The sequence below is a fragment of the Serinus canaria genome, chromosome 13, assembly GCF_022539315.1.
Source record: "Serinus canaria isolate serCan28SL12 chromosome 13, serCan2020, whole genome shotgun sequence".
NCBI classification, from domain to species: domain Eukaryota; kingdom Metazoa; phylum Chordata; class Aves; order Passeriformes; family Fringillidae; genus Serinus; species Serinus canaria.
Window position 1 is genome coordinate 9,331,486 of NC_066327.1, and position 21,616 is coordinate 9,353,101.

Below are 21,616 nucleotides of genomic sequence, written 5' to 3' on the forward strand. Positions count from 1 at the left end.
CAGTGCCAGGGGAAGGATGGGCAGTGTGGGCAGCTCTGCAGGGCAGGCTTGGTGCTCCTGCAGAGTGCCAGGGGGCAGATTTGCAGGCTGGATTTGCAGTTACCTGCTGCCCTCTTGGGAGGCTCTGGGATGGGTTCGCACGCTTGTGGTGCAGCAAGCAAAGGACCTGTGGGGTCTGTGTGTCCTGCTCCTGTGCCCCAGGATGAAGCAAGGCTCCTGCTTCCCCTGCAAGTGTCCAGGCTCCTGGGAAGGTAAGTTGGTGGCTGGGGAGCAGTCATGGCTGGCTGGTGTGGGCTCAGACCATCCATCAGCAGCTTCATTTTCAATCTCAGAGCACAAATGTAAGGTCTGTGTGTGAGGGAGGCTGGGCTGAAGGGTCTCCTGCTGCTTCACAGCCTGAAATCTGCTGGGGGAAACAAAACCAAACCTTAAGATTGCTGCCAAATCTCAGTGGAGGAAGTACCTACACATACATGTGTACATTATATTTATTTAAATGTTTTAGCAGAGATGATTCAGTCTGAGGGAAAGTGGCTGATGCTTTGTGTGTGGCTGTTACCTTCTGGTGCAGTATTTCCCTTTATAACTGCATATCAGGGAAAACCAAGGATTCTCCTCTTGTTCCTGGAAAATTAACAACCCTGGAGATGCAGGCTTGCAGGCTTGGGAAAACCAGTTCAGAGTTAATTTTTTATCTTTAGGTTTTTAATTCTTCTTTCTGAGTGTTGTCTCATTCAAAGGATTTTAGGTTAAAGGAAATAAAAGTATTGAAACCTTCAATTTTTTGTTCTTGTTTGTTTTTAAATGGTTTGTGATTTTTGGGGTTTTTTTTGAGGGTTGGTTTGTTTTTTTCTTTTTGTCTCCCACTCTGGCAAGTTGAAAAAATTGCAATTGATTTTTTCTGTGCTTAATTTCTATTGATGCTGGGTTTTTTTGGTCTGTCAGATGAACCCAGAGCTAAGTAATTGGTACATGCTCTGTCCTGTGAGGTGTGAGCCAGTGAGTCCTGTGCTTGGGCAGTCAGAGCTGTGCACACCATTCCCAGTGGATTGAACCACCTCTTGTGCAACCATATCAATATTTTCCCAGGAAATATATTGCCCAGTAGTCACTAAATTAAATAAAAGGTTTTTTGAAGTCTGCCAGCATGTTGAAATCAAATCTTCTCAAGGAAAAACTACTGGTTTTGTTAAAATGTGACTCAAGAAAGGAGAGGGGTGCCTTGGCTCAGTCACAGGTCTGGGTTTGCCCAGAGATTGGGTTCAGATGCTCAGCCAGAAACAGCTGCCTGTGCTTGACATCCCCAGAGATTAAATTTCTTAAATACCCTGGGGTATTTCTCAAGATTTTTTACTCACAGATATCTGAAACTTGATCTTCATCCTTTTGCAGAATAGGAAACTACTTTGAAATCCTCTTTCTCCTCCAGCTCTGCCAGGTGCTTATCTCAGTAATTTAGGCTATACATATATCTATCTATAGTGTGTTTGTTTTTTTCCCTGTTTTGTCTGTCTGAACTAAAGGAAGCCCTTGAGCTGAGGCCAAGCATTGCCCTGGCTCTGCAGGACAAGGCTGCTGTCACCGAGTTTGTGCTGATCCCAGGAGCAGCCCCTGTGCAGCTGCCCTGGCCCAGCTGGGAGCAGGCAGAAGGGCCAGCAGGGCACTTCAGGGAGCACCAGGAGCTTTTCATGTGTTTAAACTCTTGCTGGCTTTGCCATCCTGAGCTGTTACCTTCCTTTTTATCTGGGGAGGTGTAGTGTTTGCACTTGGGTCCAACGTTGTTCCCTGTGGGTGAGGGCAGAAACTGGGCAGGAAGAGGAAGTGGTAGCTCAATGGCTTTTGTTGCCTGATTTTTGTCGTATGACCATCCCTAATCTGACCCAGATCTCATCCAAATCACTTTTTATGTGGTTTTCTATGATCTGAAGTTGTTGATTTATGTTTATTTAACACAACACTAGACTGCTGGTTACAGGCAAATGGCATTGCCCTTCTTTATGTCACAGCATTCCTCGGTGCTTGGCTAAAGTCCAAATCCCAAAATGAGAAAGGAAAGTAAATTGTGCTGGAATAATGTTTTCTAATTCCAGTGTCATCAAGATGTCCTATCTGTAATCAGCTTCTCTGATCTATTTCCCTCCCAAACCTATTCATCTACCAAGTGATTGAAAGTGGCAGGAGTTCCCTGATGGCTTAAGGAAATTTACACACAATTAAATTTTTTTTAAAATTTTTTTTTATTACTTTTTTTCATTTGTCTTAGAAAGAAATATGAAATCTGCATGCAACTGTCTAAATATTTCAAACATTTAAATAGCATATGATAATTTAGCAGTACAGTACATTATACAGCAAGATAATATAGGGAGACTTCCTATAGTGTATTTACAAATGGAAAGGTAGTTTTGTTATATTAAAAAGAGGAATGCACTACTTAACATTGAAGTATTACATTCAAAATAATGAATATGTTGTATGGTGACTAAAACATACATATGTATTTATATGTTTGCCCTATCATATTTTTCATAAAAAGGAACCTTTTAAAGGCTTTTTCTTGTTGTTGCTACAAATCTAGGAAAACATACACAATAGTCTTGAAGCTTAAGATGACTCAGTACTGAAGCCACAAACTTTCTTTAAGTGCTTCAGGTGGAAAAAAATACACATTTTCTTAGTAACAAAAGTGAGTTAGAAATGCTTTCTAATGCATGAGAGGTTAACTGGGAGGTACAGGATGCTTCGCCTTGCAGCAGGACCTCACGTCCATTAAAGAAGAGGTACACAGGTGATGCTCACACTCACTTGACGAGGTGCTGAGGGACCTCACTTCTGCAGGTGCAGCCACAGCATTTTCCTGGCATCTTCCCTCACTTCTGCAGGTGCAGCCACAGCATTTTCGTGGCATCCTCCCCAGCAAACTCGTCTTTGGTCCCTGCTCTGCCTGGCCGAGGTGGAGGCTGCAAACACGAGCAGCAGCCCGAAGCTTTGCCACTGCCAGGGGTGAGGGCCATGGCTGTACAGCACATCACAAACAGTTCTGTTTGCCAGGTGAGCTTATAAAGCTCGATTGCAATCATAGTGAAGTATGAATGAATCACAATTAAAACCAAAAAACTCCCAAAAGAACTTCTTTAAAAGGAAAAGCATGTGTTTTCCTAATTTCAGTACGGAGCAGACGGGTATGAAATCAGAAGTGCAACAGATGCCTGTGAAATCTGGAAGCCTTTTGCACACGGCTATAAAATGTAAAAACTGACCCTTGGTAAAAAGTGCTTTATAATAATATAGAATTTGTGTCTTATGTCTGCGAGAGAGAAATAATCTTCTGTAGAGCTCAGTCCTAAGCCAGCCGAGGGAGTCCACTCCATTCCTTGTACCACTTCCTCTTATTCTTCATAAACCCTAAACAAAAGGAGAGCCAAGAGCAGGGTGTTCAAACTAGGAATTTAAAAACTCTATTTCAAATAACAGCAATAATAAAAAATAACAATAATAAAAAATAACAACAAAAAAATAGTAAAACCCCCAAACCCCAGATTTTTAGCTTGTGCCTGAGTAATTTGGAAAGTAAGTTATTGACTTCAGCAGTCACCAGATTGCTACCTATATCCATAAAACATCTGGGACGAGTGTTGGACTTTGACACTGTCATTTCTTAGAGGCATGTAGGGAGTGACAAACTCTACCACAATTATCTGGGTAAATAACATGAAGAAATCCACATCTACTGACTCACTTTAAATGCTGGAAAATCCCTATCTCATATAAAAATGTTGAAGCTTATCATGAGCCATATGTAGACAATATGTTCACAATATCTGTTTGCAATAATATTACTCTGTTTCATTTTTTTAGATTATTTCCTGACAGCACAACTTGATGGGCTTGTCTGTCTGTGTGTTTCCTGAGGGCACAAGCCTGGGGCTGAACATCCTTCATCATTATGATGGCCTTATGAAAAAAAAAAAAAAAAGAAAATAAAAGAAGAAACGGGGGAAGAGTGTAAATATGTGGTTATGCAATAGCCAGGGCTTCCCCACGTGCTCTGTTTGTGAAGCAGCTGCAGGGAGCTGGCAGGAATTCAAGGAGATGGCCAGGGGCTTGCTGTGCTCTGGCATGGCCTGAGGCACCACCAGGCACCTTGGGCCTGCAGGGAGAGGAGTCTGCTGCTCCCTGGCCGTACTTGAGCTCAGTTTTGGGGAGCAAATTCCCCAGCAAATGAGGAGGATGAGGGTTTGATGGACCTGTACTGTGCTTGGAGGCTCTTTCTTGGCCATTGCTGGAGACATGGCAGGAGTTGTGCTGCTCCCCTTAATTACAGATGGGCACAGACATCACCACTGGCCATCAGGAATTCATCTCTCACTCTCTATCTTCTGCCTATGACTTAGAAAAAATCCCAACCCTCTTTACAAAGGAGAAGCTGTCAGATTTTTTTCAGAAAATTATCATTTTTCTGGGAATGATACGCTTGTTAAAACTAGAGAATACCTGCGTCATCAAGTATTGATGATGTTGAGGTGGTGAGATTGAAGTGTGGGACAGGGCTCCCTCTTTCCATCTCTCCTGACTGCTTTTCTCGTGACTGTGTGAAAGTAGTTTAGCTTTTCATCTTGGGTTTCTCCCCGTAGAAGGGAGGTGAGTGTATGTAAATAACTAAGAATGTCAGCTGATGAATATTTTAACCAAAAATAATAACTATTTATAGTCAGAACAACCTAATGCCAAAATAGAAGCAAGAATTGCTGTGGCAGGAAATAATTAATATCAAGAACACCCAATTAAAATGGTAATTTTGGTAACAAAATGCATCCTCTGTGCTGGATGGAGCATTTGCCAGCGTGTGCATTTTCCTGTTTTTTCTATTCCTGAACTCTGCTGGTTGCCTGACTTGCCTCCAAGACCCTCCCCCATTCATCCAGCTGGGACTCACCTGCCCTTCTCCTTCCATACTCGGTACCACTTGAGCAGCCTCACGGTGTTCTGGCGCTTGGGGTTGAGGCAGTGCTGCTGCTCCCCCCTCACCCGTGTCCACAGGGTCACACTGCAAGGCAAGGGACAGGTCACAGGGGTGTGGCAATACCCTGCTCCCACCCATGCCAGAACAGGCCAGGGGCTCTGGGAAAGGAAAGGGTTTTCCACTCTGTGCTTTATGGCACAGAGATCAACTCAGATATTTTGGGTTTGCTGGGTAAGGTCAGAGCAGCTGCTCTCCCTCAGTGCAGGGCATTGAGGTTGTACCAGATGAAAACATTCCTGCTGGTTTTAATCAGTGGGTTTGCTCTGCCTAAGTGTTAGATATCATTTTTTGAGCCTAATTAATTTAATTGGGGCTCATCCAGGCAACCACAAGGACTTTGCATGAGGAGACAGCTCTGTTACACTCAACAATACTTCATCCAAGAGAAATGATCAGAACTGCTCCATTGATCTGATTATTTTTCCTATTATCTTGATCTTATTATTTATAAAGAAACTGATTATTTTAATTTTTTCCCCTTAACTCTGTAGTATTTTAGATGCTTGCATGTGGCAGAGTGCTTATGTGCCCAACAGCCAAGCTCTGAGCCTCAGCATCAGCCCTGGGGGCTTCACTCTCCTCTCATCACCACCTGATCCTACTCTCCTTGCCAGTTTGGTGTCCCCTTATTGTCAGGACCAAGCATGCTGGGAGACAAAACATGGCAAAAATCTTTTCATCATTTGAGGTTCCCTCCTGGAGGCTCAGTGAGGCTGCCACAGCTGAGGTGACATGAGGGATCTGGGTCCCAACAGGACAGCTTTCCAGAAACATCAAGCCCACCCCACTTTTGGGGATCAAAATTGATCAGTTTTCTGGTTTTCTTATTACTTTTGTGATTAAAAAACTCCAGACAACATCCAAAAACCAACCCACAATGACAATTTGTATTAGAATTGAAAATTTTCTGGAAATACCATCCATAACAGGGAAAACCAGTCATTGGTTTAACTAAAACCCTATAGTGGAATGAATTAAATGCTGCCAGAGACACGAATATAATGAGAGCAGAAACCCAGAAATACCTGTGTATACTGGAGGGCCTCTTTTATGGTTTGGTTCAGAAAGGAAGACAAAACACCTTGCAGACTTTCCCTTCTCACCCTCCTGGTGCCTCACAAATTAAAACGTGTTGCCTGCATGAACTGAACTGAGGGTCTCACCACAACTCCAATTTCAAGGTTTTACAGGGTGTCCAAACAGGTTTTTCTATTTAATTAACCTTCCTCCCTGCTCCTCTTTTCTGCTCCATCTCCAGCTAAGGTCACAAAATGTTAAGGTGTAATTTCCAGGTTGTTTTCTGGGAGGATGTGGACTTTCCCCCAGTGCATGGGAAAGCAGTGGAAGAGCCTTTCATGGTTGCAGGTATCAGAAAGGGAAGGGTCAGTGCTGAAATCTATGGACTAACTCTGTTCTAAGGGTGCTCTCAGCCAACTCCTCTGAGAGCAGTGTGTGCTTCAGAAGGGGAGTTTTCCTGTAGCTTTGAGTGATGTGAGGTTTAAGGGATTTGGGGGCAGAGCAGGGTTTCTCCATGCAGCAGCCACCTCAGCTGTGCTCTCTGCTCTGCCTGACCCAGACCTTGCCTTTCATTTCTCTCTTCTGACAGACCATAGAGGATATTTCCAAAAAATGATGAACAAGCTGAATTGCAGGAGAGGAGCAGGGACACTCTGAAAAGCTGCAAGCCCTGCATTTGCACCAGAAGCAAAAGCAAAAGCAATTACTCTGGATTTACCAGCCTCCAGTCAGAGCAGGAGGAGATCCATGGTTTGCCTCTCAGGTCAACTGGTCTTTCCTCAGGCTGAGATGCATTGCTTTACATCACACTTGGGTTTTCTGCTTTGGTTCTGGAGAATGGACAGCAGAAATGTTCCCAAGGCAGCCCCATGGTCCTCTGCTATTCTCAGACAGTCCCTGATGGGTGCAGGGTTTGGTGGCAGCACGTTTGGGCACCCTGAGATGACCTGGGCCTGCTTTTGGGGATGCTGGTCTGACAAACGTAGGGGAATGTGCCTAAAGGTGCTGTGGGAGCTTCTGCCTGAGTGGGCAGTTGCCTGCAAGAAGAGGTTGAGAGAGGTGGAGAAGGGATGAAGCTCTGGAACCTACACCTCCAGTAAGATTCCTGCCGTGGGATTTGTCCCCTTGCTGCCCAGGGCTTGGTGGCTGGAGCCTTCACCCTGGTGTCTGAGTGTCCCTGTGCCCAAACTCTCCCCAGTGTGTCCATGCCTCCAGGGCTGTGATAAACACCCTGAGTCAATCTGTGACCCCAGCACCCTGTGTCCCCACACATCCCATCTGCAGGGGTGGAGGGGCTGCACCTCTGCCTACAAATACCCTGTCTGCAGGACCTCAGGGATCCTGGCTCTGGTCCTTTCATCCCAGGCTGGTGTGGAAGTAGTGAAGGAGAAAGTAGTGCCTTTCTCCTGCCCCTGGAGAAAGGCACTACTGTGACCCCATTTCCCAGCTCTTCTCAGCCTGACATAGCCCCACGCTCTGGCATGGGGCTAAACATGGGTGGGGGTGTTTCAGAACAGTGCAGGTAGAAGGAGTTAAACTTCCCTCCTATTTATTGCTGCTTCCCCTCCTTCCAGGAAACAGATACACACAATTACTGCTGGATGTACCATGAATCTTGATAGGTTTTGACTAGACTGAGGCCTCAGTTTAACTGTCTCTTACCCTGTGGCACAGCTCTGCTGGGGGTTATGGCCAAAACCTCCCTAACTGCACCCCCTATTTCTCATTCCAACATAATTTACATAATATTTCTGTTATATGAGGGCTTTTAAGGAGGGCAGAAGGGAATGCAGCTTTGACAACTTGTTTGGATGATCACTGCAGCAACAAAAACTCAGTTGCAGGAATTTAGCTCCTCTGTGCCGTGCCCAGAGGCTCCCGGATAAATTGGTTCCCAGAATATTAATTTCAGTGCTTTCAATGCTGAGTTCAGGCTGCATCAGGGGGGGCTGGAAAGGTGGTGATGGCAGTGGGTCTGCCCTGCCTGCCCCACAGACACCTCCAATGATGAGACAGTGATGGGACAGCTCTGTCCCAGCAGCTGTGCAAACCCTGGACAAGCCTCAGCCCTGAACAGTATTGCTCGACATCTGCCCTGTCAGGCTGGAAAAGCAACTGCTCCTACACAGCTTTCTTGCTTTCCCAGATTTCTGATTGGAAGTAAAATGTGGCATTAATGAGATTTATTTCATACCCTCTTGTCACCATCTGCTTTTGGGCAAATAACTGGAGTGGGATGCCAAGAGTTAGTCCCTCTATGACATCACTTTACTATTGAAGGGTCAGAGCAAACAGAGTAAAGCTGTGAGGAGCTGATTCAGGCAGGGTTGCTCTGCAAGAACTTTTCCATTCAGGTCTCCATCAGCAGGTTTGGGCTTCAAAGCCGTGGGTCTGACGTTCCCTGAGCTCAGCATTGCTCACAGGGATGCTGCTCTGGCTCTGCAGGAAGCCTGAGGAAGCTCAACTCTCCATTCCTTCTCCAGAAGCTCCCTGAGGTGCTGAGCCTGGCAGCTCCAAGTGGGCAGTCCATGGTCTCTCCTGAGGTACCTGTGCCAGGTGCATGGGCAGAGCCAGCCCCGTGGGCACTGCAGGCTGCTGGAGGGGCTGTGCAGCCTGCACAGGTCCCCTTGGTCAGCCAAGGCAAGGGTTCCACGGGGGAGCACAATGAGCTGATCCAATCAGTCCTTAGGGTCCTGGGCTGTGGCTGATCCTGGGACACTTTTCCCCCCTCTAGGTGGCAGGGGGGCTTGGTGCAGTCCTTTTGGATTATCTGCCCTTCTGGCTCTTATCCAGCTGCATCATGTGCTGGTTGAATGGTGCTTTGTTGGGGGAATCTTATGATATCCAAACAGGAGAGGAAAAAAGCCAAACCCACCCATATTTAAAATGTAAAACCACCCTCCTTTTTCAGCCAGTCATGTAAAAAATCCCTCTACCTGCCTCAGCTTGGTTACCCACTACATCAGTTTGAGATTTCACATCAGCATTGGTCCTGACTTGCTGTGAGGGACACTGTGAGGAAAGAATTTTATTACATGCCGAGTAACCCATCAGGTGAAGGAGATCCCTCTGGTACAATGCAGGCTGGGGTAACTTTTCTTTTCAGAAACCACCACGGACCAAACTCTGCTCGTGCTTATTCTGCATGCTCAGAATAACTTGAGTAAATAGTTCTGAGTGTTGTATCAGGCAGCTTGGAATAGTATTTTTCCCTATTTTCACTTGAACTAATGATAATCTTTTTACTGCTTCCCATTCTAGAAGTATTTATTTGATAAAAAAAAGAAGTGTCAAAAAATGATACCTGGGATTTTGGTTAGAATTGCACTTTTTTTCTTTTTTTTAAAAATCTGATGCAGCAAATTACTATGCCCAGGAATTAGCATGCCAGGGCATGAGGAAAACAAAGAACAAAGAAAGAACTTGCAGATAAGGTGAAGCAGTTCAGCTGACAGGGAAACAGAAAGCAATAAATGAAGGAAAACTTACATAATCATCTCTTCCACGCAAAACGGGTACCTCGGTTTTATTTCCAGCTTCCGTACATTAGAGAATCTTATTTTAGGACCTTTTCTTGAGCATTTGCACTTCACGCCTACAAGAGAAAGCATTTTCTCATGCGCCTGCAAAGCTTCCTGCATACCAAGTGTCCCATCCCCTCCTGGAAAACTTCAGTTTGCTCTTTCAAGCTTTGCTGGGAAAAGATGAATTTTTTTAATGCTGTTGAGCTTAAAAAGAGATTGTTTTTTTCCTTTGGTATATCCCAGGAAAAGGTAGTGACTCTCTGGGAAATGTATTTTAGAGCACTACCTATGCTCTGGGACTCTGTAAATAGCAGATTTTTTTAAAGTGCACCTGCTATGATTAAATATAATTGTATTTACAAAAGGAAATGAAAGAGTTAGAACTTGCTTTAAACTGAGCATGCAAGCGCATGTCTGGGCTACTTTCTTATTCACTCGTGTCTCACTTGGACTTTGTAGGACTTTGAGTCATTTCTCCTTGCATGGATGCTGTGGTGCAGTCATAGCCAGACAAAAGCTGAGCATTTTTTAACCATCATTTTTGTGCACAGCAGAAAACACAGACTGTGCCACCACCTCGCATCCAGCTCTGCCCTATTTGCCCTGAAAACCACCCCAGTTTCAAAGGAGATGCTTGAGCTCTATTCCTGAATAACGAAGAACAAGGCATGACCTGCCCCACTGTGAGTTCTGAGGACAGAAATGAAGACACAACTTCATCCCTTGTATTTTATCTCTCCTCCACCTTTACATAATTTGCAGCTCCCTTACTCACAGATTCCACATATCACACCTTTCCACCGTGCAGGGGATAACTCAACCCAAGCCAGGGCTATCAAGAGGCGAACACAAATTACCGGAAAAGAGATTTACATGGGAATAAGCAGAATAAGCCACTTTACCTTCCGCGCTGGCTAAGCACATCGCGATGAAGAGCAGGAGCAGAGCTGCTGTCAGGAGCTTCATTGTGAGACCGCAGGTACCCAAGGGGAGGCCGGGGGGTTGATGTGTGTGTTCGCCTGGGGTTCGTGCCCCCGATGCCGCTGTCCCGGGGCTGGGTCGCCAGGGAGGGGACGGCGGAGCGGCTCCCGGCGGAGCGGCTCCCGGCGCTGCCTGCGCTCTGCCGCTGCCTTGCCTTCTCCTCCTTTAAAGCGCTTCCCGCTGCCCTCGCTCCCGGCTCATTAATATGCAGAGCAACTCCACGGCTCCCTCCGCTTCCTCAGCCCGGCGGGGAGGGGGGGACCGGCACCCCGGGGGGAACGTCCCCCATCCCCGCCCCGAACATCCCCCAGGGAGCGCAGGCGATGGGGCGGCTGCTGCTGCCCCTGCCCAGCTGGGGCTTTCTCCATCAGCGGAGGGTTGCTGGGGAGGGTGATGTGTGTATTTGTATGAATGGGGCTGTTAGCTGAAAACCATCCGCTTGTGAGCGCTCCAGGGATGCCCGCGCTCCGCGGAAATTCCCATGCACCTTGGAAATAAGATTTGGAAAAGCCTCATCTGGGAAAGGGTGTTCCCTTTTGCCACAGATTGACTTAAAATATTAAATTTTCTAGCTTTATCAGGCTTCTAATTCTAAAGGAAAGTTCCGTGAATCAAATGGGGAAAAATGTTCCTACAAGCGTTGTTAGCGTGTGGACGGTTTCAGGAAATAATCTCGGATTATCATTGCTTTAATGAACACTCGAACGATATTCTGCTCCATGAGGGTAGCCACACGCGGGAACTTCATGGATGTAAATAGATGTTCCTCCTCCCTTGCAGAGTCTGTTTCTGATTTCAGAAACAGCTAAAGGAGCATCTTCAAATCCAGATTCCAGATTTTTTTGTCTAAATGAAACGGGTGGAGATCAGAGCGGGGTCTAATCGCCTTCACAGCAGTGTATTCCAAACGCGCGGCAGCCAAACGCCTCTGCGGGTCCGCGGTTCCTCCCAGCCCCGCTCCCAGTCCGGCTGCCCGGCTCCCCGCCCGCACACCCATCCCCGTTATTGGAGCCGACCGAAACCAGCCGCCCTGCCAGCTCGGGCAGCGCTTGGGGAGGACTCCCCACGCACTCCCAGCTCCACTTGCATTTTAAGTTTCCCACATGGCTTGGTTCCTGCCGGCTCCCATTGGCAGCGGCCATCCCGCTGCGTTCCCGGCCCGGGTGTTGGCAGGCTGCGAGTACAGCCCTACCACACACAGGCTGCACGTTGCGCGCAGGCAGCTGCAGCGCTCCGGCCCTGGCTCCCATGCGGGACGTGCCGACGTGCCGGGAACAGCCCGCCCGCTCTGCCCTGTCCTGCCTGCCCTGCCCTCCCTGCCAGCTCTGCCCTGCCCTCTCTGCCCTGCCCTCCCTGCCAGCTCTGCCCTGCCCTCCCTGCCAGCTCTGCCCTGTCCTGCCTGGCCTGCCCTCCCTGCCCGCACTGCCCTGCCCGCACTGCCCGCTCTGCCCTGTCTTTGCCCTGCCCTCTCTGCCCTGCCCTCCCTGCCAGCTCTGCCCTGCCCGCACTGCCATGCCTGCCTTGCTCGCACTGCCCGCTCTGCCCTGTCCTGCCTGCCCTGCCCTCCCTGCCAGCTCTGCCCTGTCCTGCCTGCCCTGCCCTCCCTGCCCGCACTGCCCTGCCCGCACTGCCCGCTCTGCCCTGTCTTTGCCCTGCCTTTGCCCTGGCTGCCGTGGGGGAGCACCGGGTGCTGCGCATCGGGGACAAAGTTGGTGGCACCGGCTGAGGTGGCGCAGAGCTTTTGGGATGAAAGAGCTGTTTTGGGGTTGTGAGGCTGCTGCTGGTGCAGTGGAGTGGAGGGGGAAGGTGTGATACAATTTCTGTTGGGCTTTCAGTATTTTTGCTGCTCAACTCCAGCCAGCTCCGGCGGCTCTCACTGCGTCCTGCTAGGAATGGTTTGGTTATTAAATGCCAATAGGATTCAAGATAGAGGTTTGTTCCAGAGCCTGGGATGAAAACAGCCAGCTGAGGTATAGAAGGTCTCAGTTCAAACCTTTCAAATAAATTCTCAATTTCTTACACAAAAACCAAATAACAAATAAACAAACAAACAAACAAAAAACCCCAAAAACCCACAAAACCCCACCCTAAACCCCCAAGGAGAGTACAAAAGGCTTTTTTCAGAATACTATCAGCTGCAGTGAAGCTGCTCGTTGGGCACGGGGGAGAACTGGCTGAAAAGCACTCCCATCCAGAGCTGATATCCTTCTCTGCTGCATCTTAGGGTAATTCCCTCCTTGCAGCTTTCTCTGCACTGTGTGCAGGAACAGCCTCAGGGAGAGTTGTGGTAAGGAAAAATCTTTTTCCCTCCCCCTCTGCTAATAAGAATTTGGGTGCAGCTTTAGCTGCCGGGAATTTGAACTTTCCCCAAACCCGGGAACTCATGTACAGGCTGGAGAAAAATTAAAGGAAATTCTCGTGCTTTCCACAAGTGAATCCCATCTTCTTGTATGACTCCTCTCATGCTGAAAGAGCCAAGTTTATTAAGTATGGAGTGAGGAAACTGCTGTTTTAGTTCCAAATTTCATGTAGAAATGGATGTATTTGAGGTGTGTGTACACATATGGTGACTCTCACCGTGTGTCCAAGCAGTTCAGTGTCTTCATGCCAGGCACCGGTTTTGACAGTAATTATTTTTGAGAGCACAAAGGTGCCTCTTGCCTGGTGTGACAGATTTTGGTGGCAGTGTACAGCCATCTCTGACACCTGCTCTGTGTTAAAATTACAGAAGAAAATAATAGAAGAAGTTTTAGCAAATTATTTGCGTAAAAAGAAACAGATATGGAATACAGTTCTGTCCCAAAAGAAACTCTGATAATTCAGATACATTTTCTTTATGCAGTCATGTGCTGAGTTGCTCAGCATTCACTGGGGTGCCTGGGGTGTCTCCAGCAGATCTGCTAAGCCCCACAAATGTGTTTTGATGAGCAGCCAGCACTCACAGGCTGTGGAGGGCTGGCCAGGTGAGCACAGGGCAAGCGGCTGAAGCATCCCTTTCAGACCTCACAAAGCCACAGAGTAATTGATCAGGGCTTGGGTTCTGCCCCACACAAAGGAAGTATTTCAGAGCAGACACAGTCAGCCGGGTCCTGCTGTTGTCCTCAGCTCTGCAGATGGGACTTGCTCAGGGAGCCCTGTGTCCCCAGGGGAGCATCAGTGTACCTGTGCACAGAGCGTGTCACCTGCTCATCTGGCTAATTAGAGGGGCATTGTTGCTGCTGAAAGGACTCTAATTTCATCTCACCCTCTGTTCTTTTCAGGTCTCTGCCCCAGCATCAGGCTCTCTAGCAAACCAAGGCTGAAGTCTGGCTTTGCCTCTGAAGGTGTGACCCAGAGGAACCAGAGCTGATTTGTCACCCTGGAAGGGTGATTTGCTAAATGGAGGGCAGGGATGAATGGTTGTCTCCTCCTAAATAAAGAAGAAGAATTTTAGCAAAGGGACTACCATTTGAAGCAAAATCCTCACCATTTTTATCCACCTGGAAGCTGAAATCATACATTGTTGAGTGCAACGTGCAGCTGAGCAGGAGCAGAATATTTGTGCTTGTAGGCACAGGGACAGCCCCCAAATGCACACTGCCCTTGGAAGGGGGAGCTACTGGAAGGGGGCAGTTCACTCCCAAAATAAACAGTTGTGGTGGCAAAATGAGAGGGCTCTAGAAGAGCTGTTAAATCTGCCAGGGCAAGGGCATTTGTGTCTTTGTGCTCAAACAAGATTGGGTGGGCTCCATGCCCTGACCTGACCTTAGGTGAGGCTTTTCCTCCTGCTGTGAAAGTACACAACTTCCTAAGCCAGCACCCACAGTGTCCTTTAGGTGTTCATCTGCCTCCCAAGGACCAGGTTATACACCATTACAGTCATCCCCATTGTTAGAAGTGTTTCAGTATTCAGCTGGCTTTGCAGATGCTGGTTATTTCAAGCACAGGGCAATCTTTTAACTGTCCTTCCAAGTATCATAGTGTTTCACAGAGGGAAGAGGAAGGTGCTCGTCATGGGGAGAAATCTTTGCAAAATGGCCATGAAACTGAAGCAAACTGTGAATGGCTCATCTGAGTTTAATGTCTAAGAATATCCCTATCAGCTCGTCAAGGAGAAGATTAAACCTTAGAAGTGAAGTGGCAAAATCCCTGCATATCACGTCAGGAATTTGGAGGAGGAATTAAATACTCACCAGAAACTTCAGAAATTAAGGTGGAGGAGTACAGATGTGATGCATGTTGTACGCATTTATTTTTCTGGGTGCTGCACTTCCTTTTTTGTGCCTTTTTGATGTTGTAACCATGCTGTATGAGCCCTCAGCCCTTGCAACAGAGGAAATATAAAACTTGATTCCGAGCTTGAAGTCAGGGGTGAATTGCCTCAGATTTTGGGAGGCTGTTGCAAGCCTGCCCCCACTGTGCTGAACTTAGAGGAGGATGTGTTGCAGCCTGTGGTCAAGCCCATGTTTTCACCTCTAGCTCTAAATGACATTTTTCTTTCTTCAATAGCCTGAACAGTAGTTGTGTCATCCTTGCATGTATTTATCTATCATAAGCTGAAAGGCAAAGCTTTGGATTTCATCTTTGGTCTCTTGAAGCATGAAACATATTTCAGGGAAAACAGCTGTGTTCCCTTCTGTGGAGTTTCACAACGGATGAATTCTGCAAAATAAGGCTTGTATTGTTGTTGCAGTCACTGTGTTCTTTTGATATTTTATTTTTATTTTTATTTCCATAATGAGATTAAATTCCAGACACTAGTTCTTCCCTTGGGAATAGTTTTAAGACAGCTCTCTTCCTAAACCTAAATTATTCACCAAGGAGGATTTTTTGCTGAGATGAGAACAAGGAGGTGGGATCTGGGACTGTTGTCATGGCTTGGAGCTCTTTGAAGCTCTTTGTCATGAATCATTAAAAGAGCTGCAATAAAATGGCAAAAGGGAGAACTGGCTCTTTGTGTATGTGATTTGAGAGTCACCTCTAGATATGCACAAAAGGATTAATCCCAACTGTGACTTGTAACACTGAGAAAATAGTAAGTTGTGTTTAATTTCCTACTGACTCATTTCCTTGCGTGTTACAACTTACCAGTGGTTTTTATGTGCAAGCACAGCTTACACTTTACACAATTTTGTTAACAGGCATTTCATCTTGACTGGCTGTAGGTATTTATTTTGTGCTTAACCACACACTGAGATGGGTGTCTTTCTGTAGCATCCACCCTGGTGCTTGCTGTAATGTAGAAGGAATAATGTGAAGGTAAGAAAGGGAATTTGTTTGATCTGACTGATTCACACTCCTGATAGTGCTGGCCAAAGCCTTGAGAAGTCTCCATGGTGTTGTAGAGGATGAGAGATGGTTGGGACAAGGATGGGGATGGCATGGGCCCTGTCCTTGTTTGTGTCCTAATTGTTTTTTAACTCCTGAGTCAGGCTGAGAACGGGGGGGAGGACATGGTGTTAGTGCCCAGGTGTGCAGTTAGAACACAGCACTGGATAACACATCAGCAGTTGGAAGGAAACCCCTTCTTTTTGCCCCAGGATTGGAAACACATTGTGCCATCCCAATTTGCTGATCACACCTGGCTTTGTCTGGGCGTAGTTTTGGGTCATCTGTGGGTTCCAGCTTTTCCAGCGAGAGGCTTTAGGAGTGGAATAGGGTGGCACTGTATGTAATGAATTACAGGCAGCTTCTCTCTGTGCTATTAATGCTACTTCTTTAAAAGGAGTGGCTTTGCTGCCAAGCCATCCGTATTCAAAAGCACAGGGAATGTGGAAAACTGAACCACAAAGTTCAGTGTAAAACACCACAAGGTGTTTTATTTTTGCAAGACAATAGATCAAATGAGATCAACACCTGAAACGTTTCTAATCCAGTCCCAGGTGAGCGCTTGCTCAGGTGGGGAGTGGTGACAGCGAGATCCACAAATGCTCAGGCATGAGAAAACCCATTCTTGACACTTCTCCTTTCTGCAGCTTGTTAGAACTGGGCATCAGTTCAAACATTTCCAGAAATGGCAGGAAAATTCTTCAGCACATCTGCTTCCAGCACTGTCTCCATGGGATGAGAGTCCCTTAGGAGAGCTGGTGAGCAGGCCCCTGCTGAGGTGTCCATGTTACAATGGCTTTGTGGGCTTTAATATAAGGAAAATGAGATTGTGGGGGAGAGAGCAGTGATGCTTGGCGTGCATGGGGCCATTTACCATGAGCTACAGTGGCAGGAGCAGGGACTGTGTGCCCTGCTGGCACTCTGGGGGGGAGCTGTGGTGCCTGGAGGGTGATGGCCACTGCAGAGGTGACAGCAGATGTGGTGGTAGGGACATGTTTGCAGCTCTTCAAAGCCTTCTGTAAAGCCCTGCAGTGAGGGTCTTTTCCCTTGTCTGTTAGGAGGGCTTTTGAAGCAAAAAGATGAAGACATGAAAGGATTGATACACACAAAATTGCAGAGGCAGAGCCATGCAGGGTGTCAGATCCAGCTTTCTGCTGCACCTCAAGTCCTGCTTCAAAACCCGAGGGTGACATCCAGGCATGGAGCTGCCTTGGGGATCCCAGACACCAGGAAATGACTGGGCAGGGGTGACTGCCCCTCTGGGAAGACATGATGATTACCTTGATGTATTCCATGGTTATTCTCTCTGGTGGCTTCTGGCATCTTTTTCATTTGGACTTGTGTCTTCATCTTTCCAAAAAACCCAACAGCCAAAGTCTGTGGGTGTGTGGATACAGCACTCGACGGAAGATCTTCTTGGCAGCCTTAGAGAGGTTATTTTTTGTGCTTGTTCCTGGTGACTGGAGCTGTTTACATTTGCCCACAGAGTAACCACAGCAACACAACTGCCCAGCACCAAGAATTAAAACCATTAGCTTAAAGTGTTCCTAATACAGTGATTAGGTATGGAGGGCAATCATCTCCCAGCATCTCCTGTGGTGATGTGCAGGAGTGCCTGGGGTGCCACAGGAGAGGGGTGCAGGCAAGGATGGCAGTGCCAGGACCAAGCACTGCAACACACTGAGACTGGCTTGGGCACAAAGCCACGACATCTGTAGGTGCCCATAAGGCTCTGCAGGGCTTCTCTCACCCCCTCAGTGCTTTCTGTAATGTGCAAAAATCCCTTGCAAGCTTAATGAGGCCCACTCTACTGCAGACAGGAAGGGTGCTCCCTATCTCTGTTCATTTTCTGCTGAGCTGTGTGTTAGTAATGATGGGAATTTTTCATATGCTGATTTTTTTCCTCATCTTGGGATAGGAAACATATGTAGTGTCTTTAAAAATAAATAAAATTAATGGCTTAACAATAGAGACTTTGAATATTTGATGAAACATTAGTAGGCTGCAATCAATCAAAAAAAGATCTTTTTCTTCTGAGTAATAAATATGTTAATTATTTTATCTACTTGGATAAAAGCTTAATTACCATAGTGCTTGGGAAGTGGGAGTTGTTATGCACAGTGTTCCTAAGAAAATCAGTTCATTCTGCAAATAAACCAGAATTTCTGCAAGCAAACCAAGAGACATCCTACTGCCACAGACAAGCTGTGCACTTTTCCTGGCAGTGGCATAACCAGCAAGGACTTCATTGCTCTGAACTTCCCCCCAGGCTGCATTTGCCCACTTTTCTCAAGTTTTCCACCTGGTTACATGCTCAACTGTGAGCATGCCTTGCCACCCATCTCTTCCTCATGTGTGGTCTGGGTGGGCTGCAAAAGAGCTGGGCCAAGCATTCCACAGGCCCCCTCTGCCAGCAAATATTCTGGAGTTCATCACTCCCTAGGAGCAGGGTGGTTTGGCCAGGCTTGCAGATCTTCACAGGGAGAGACCAGCAAGGGAAGAGCAGGGACCACTGTGCAGCACCCCCGTCCTTGTTACACCCTGCTAACCCCTCCCTGCCTGGCCATGCTGATGGTGCCTGCATGAAGAACAGCTAAAGCACAGAAAATTCCTGCTGTGCTTTGCTGCACTGTCATAGCCCTGAGTAGGTAGAAGTGAACTTCTTGGGGTTTTTATTCACAATCCAAAAAGAATCCCACGAAGATGGCACATTGCAGAGTTGATGTAGTGAAGAAACAGTGGTTGTTTTTTTTTTTTTTTTTTTTTTTTTTTGTGGTGGAAATTAAATGAGAAATCAGCTAGACAGCAAGACAGGGCTGATAAAGTGCCACAGACAGTGATGGCACGGGGACTGGAAAACTGGTGGTGCAGCCCCTGCTCTTTGTAGGCTGCCTTAGGTGTCCTCCCCAAATCCAGGGCTTTGCTGCTTTCACTCTCGAGGACAAAAATATGTCCGGCTTGTGATCCCTTCCCAAGGCCTTTGGCAGCCTCTCCTGGCAGTTGGCTCCTTCTGAAAAGGCAGGCAGCTGTTGCTAAAGTGATTTGGCAGCAGAGGTGGTGCTCTGGAACCTCAGTTCTGCAGGAGAGGACCAGCACCCAAGGTTGCTCCCATTGTGGATGGGGCTAGCTTTGTGCTAGCAGCTCATCTTTAAAAGGAGAAGATGGGTGAGAAGTCCCCCTCTGTCCTTCTTCATCCCCTGTCTCAGATCAGTGCCCTGTCCCAAGGAAAATCTTGGAGAAACTCAGCAGCCAGCATTTCTTTTGATGCCTCCTAAGGATTACACAAGTATCTGTCCCACTCCTGAGAGCTCCCCAGAGCTCAGTAGCTTGGAAGAGAAGTCTCAGAGCAGCAGAACTTTCTAGATGTGGATTTGGCTTTATGAATACTCTCAGAGATCAGGGTGCCTAAGAGTTAACATGAATTTCAATGAAGAAGACATTAAGAGCAGAGGGAAAACAGATTAGTTGTCCTCTTGCCTTGCTCTATAAGATGAGACAATGAGAGAATGTGATGAGATCAATGGAAAAAAATAAAGGGAAATGAGAAATCAAAGGAATTGCTGCTTTACAGCTTATTTCATATGGTGAATTGGGAAATTTGCCCTTCAGGGGATCAAATATTCCCTTATTTTTTTAACAGATTTGGATAACTCATGACTGCAAAGTTAAAACCCGTGATAGAGACTGGTGTCCCGCAGGGATTCAGAAGGAAACAATCCACTTCAGGTACAAGTGGTGGGACACTGCTGGATGTCCCCTCCCCTGGTGCTCTCAGAAACAACACAGAGCTGTGGCATCTGCCAGTGTGGCTTCCTGCAGGGCTGGAGGGCTGGGTTATTGGAGCTGTAAGTCCAGGACACTGGAACAGCCACACCACAGGATGGCTCTCAGCACCTCAGGGAGGCTGAGCTGCACACACCTCCCTCTCCAGGCTGGGCATGGAGCAGTGTGGCAGATGCTCAGAAACAAGACAGAGAAAAGGATCTCCATCTTATCCTTCCAATGTTTCTGTGGTCCTTCTGGAGTCACAGTTCTCATGCCCTAAAGCAGACCCAGCAGATGCTTTCTGGGACTTCAGAAAGGATCTTAGCTATGGGCTTTGGCACTTTGTGTCCCAAGTGACTTGTCCTTAGAGAAAGTACTCTCTATGAGTTGTCATTCCATCAGTAGCTCTGATTCCTGTACTTCTCTAGGGCTGTGATTTTGTTTCTTTTGAAGCATTTTGCTGTGCCCACTCCATAGCTCCAGGTCATTGCTGAGTTTTGTAGGAATCATACACTCTCTGTCTTCTTCTGCAACCTCCAAGCCTTTGCCCAGGTGGAAGTCAATGGGAAAACTCTTGCACTGGAGGCTGAAAAGGGACTTTCTGTGTTCTTGGGTAAACAGGTCTTTGGGGCACCACCTGTGGCTGGTGATTGACTCCAGCCAGCACTGGCGTTTGATGAGCAAAGATTCAAGGTTTTTGCAGCCACACACTGCTGCCAAAGCCACCTCCTCTTTGGGAGTGCACAAACACCCCAGTTTTCCTCCTTGTCTGATGTACAAGCCCTTGGTCTGATGTCCCAGCCACTGGCTGGTAGCAGGCAACTGCTGCCAGAGGCTAACATGAATGATTTGTCCTTGTGCTACTGTCAGAGTTTCTTGAGACTGATGTCTCTCTAATGAACATGTTTACCTTCATAAATTCTTCATTAGCATTTGTATTTCTGGTACTTTGCATATGTCTGCTGGTGATATTTGCTAGATTAGGCATGTTTCCCTTCCAGGTGTCTGAATGGGTTTTTCTTTCCCCCAGTAGTGACTTTGGCTATGCCAGGCATTGTCTCTTCCCTGGCACAGTAAACTTCCCATAGATATGGCACTTTGATGACAAAGGAGCTACATTTCAGCAGAAAGAATACCTTGGCTTTAACCTTTTGAAGGTTAAACTCCAAAACTGAAACTACCCAGGGATACGGAGAAAAACAACAACAAAAGCTTTTAAACTGCACTGCTCTCTGTGTCTGCAAGCAGTGGGTGCCAGCAGAAAGGAGGCCAGCTCCAAACAATCCCAGCCTTGCCCCACGCTCTGCTTCCAGACTTGGAACGTGTTTTCTTTTATCTTGTACTTGAGATTTTCTGTTCTCTCTAAGTGCATTTAGTGCCTGGCTTGGGAAAGGCTGTTCTGCTGTGAATGCAGCTGTGCCCCTGCACAGCCCACCCCTCTGCTCAGAGCTGTCAGGTGGGACAGCTGCCTTGCAGGGTCTGTTTTTGCCAAGGAGATGTTGAAATTATTGGCCAGTTCTTCAAAGGTCTGCAGTGGCTCTTGATGTTCCTCACCGGAGCGGGGCAGCGGAAGAAAGTCGCCTGGGAAATGCTGTCTGGAAGTGAAAATTGAATTCTTTAATGCTCTTGAAGAGCAAATAAAGTTTCTAAGTATGAGAAGTAGCCCACGCAGCCTTTAGATGTGTTTGTACCCAAACAAACCCACGTTGTACCCAACGCAATAATTTCTTTGGCATGTAAATTGCTCCAAATAAGCTAATGGGTAAGGCTGGATGCAGGAAGGAAAAATCCAGGACAGGTTTGCCTTTCCCACAACACTGGCCTGATCTTGTATCCATGATTGCCCTAGCTGGTTAGGAGGGTTATATCAGATAAGAAAGTTTTTATTAATTTGACTTGCATGTGTAGGACAGGGTGGATTTGTTGCTCTTAAAAAAGCTCTTTAAATGGTCCAGTTCAAGCTAAGGGGCCATCTCCTTATCCTTCTGTTCAACCCCAT

General features: G+C 47.0%; 1 protein-coding gene across 1 annotated transcript; it reads right to left on the bottom strand.

The window, feature by feature from the left end:
* Nucleotides 1–2,831: 2,831 nt before the first annotated feature.
* On the bottom strand, nucleotides 2,832–10,755 carry CXCL14 (C-X-C motif chemokine ligand 14). Its single transcript, XM_009091388.4, has 4 exons — nucleotides 10,467–10,755; nucleotides 9,530–9,635; nucleotides 4,937–5,047; nucleotides 2,832–3,405 (listed from the first exon to the last, which is right to left on the bottom strand). Exons 1-4 carry the CDS (start codon nucleotides 10,528–10,530, stop codon nucleotides 3,390–3,392), a joined length of 297 nt encoding a protein of 98 aa, XP_009089636.1. The 5' UTR covers nucleotides 10,531–10,755; the 3' UTR covers nucleotides 2,832–3,389.
* Between the last annotated feature and the right edge of the window lie 10,861 nt (nucleotides 10,756–21,616).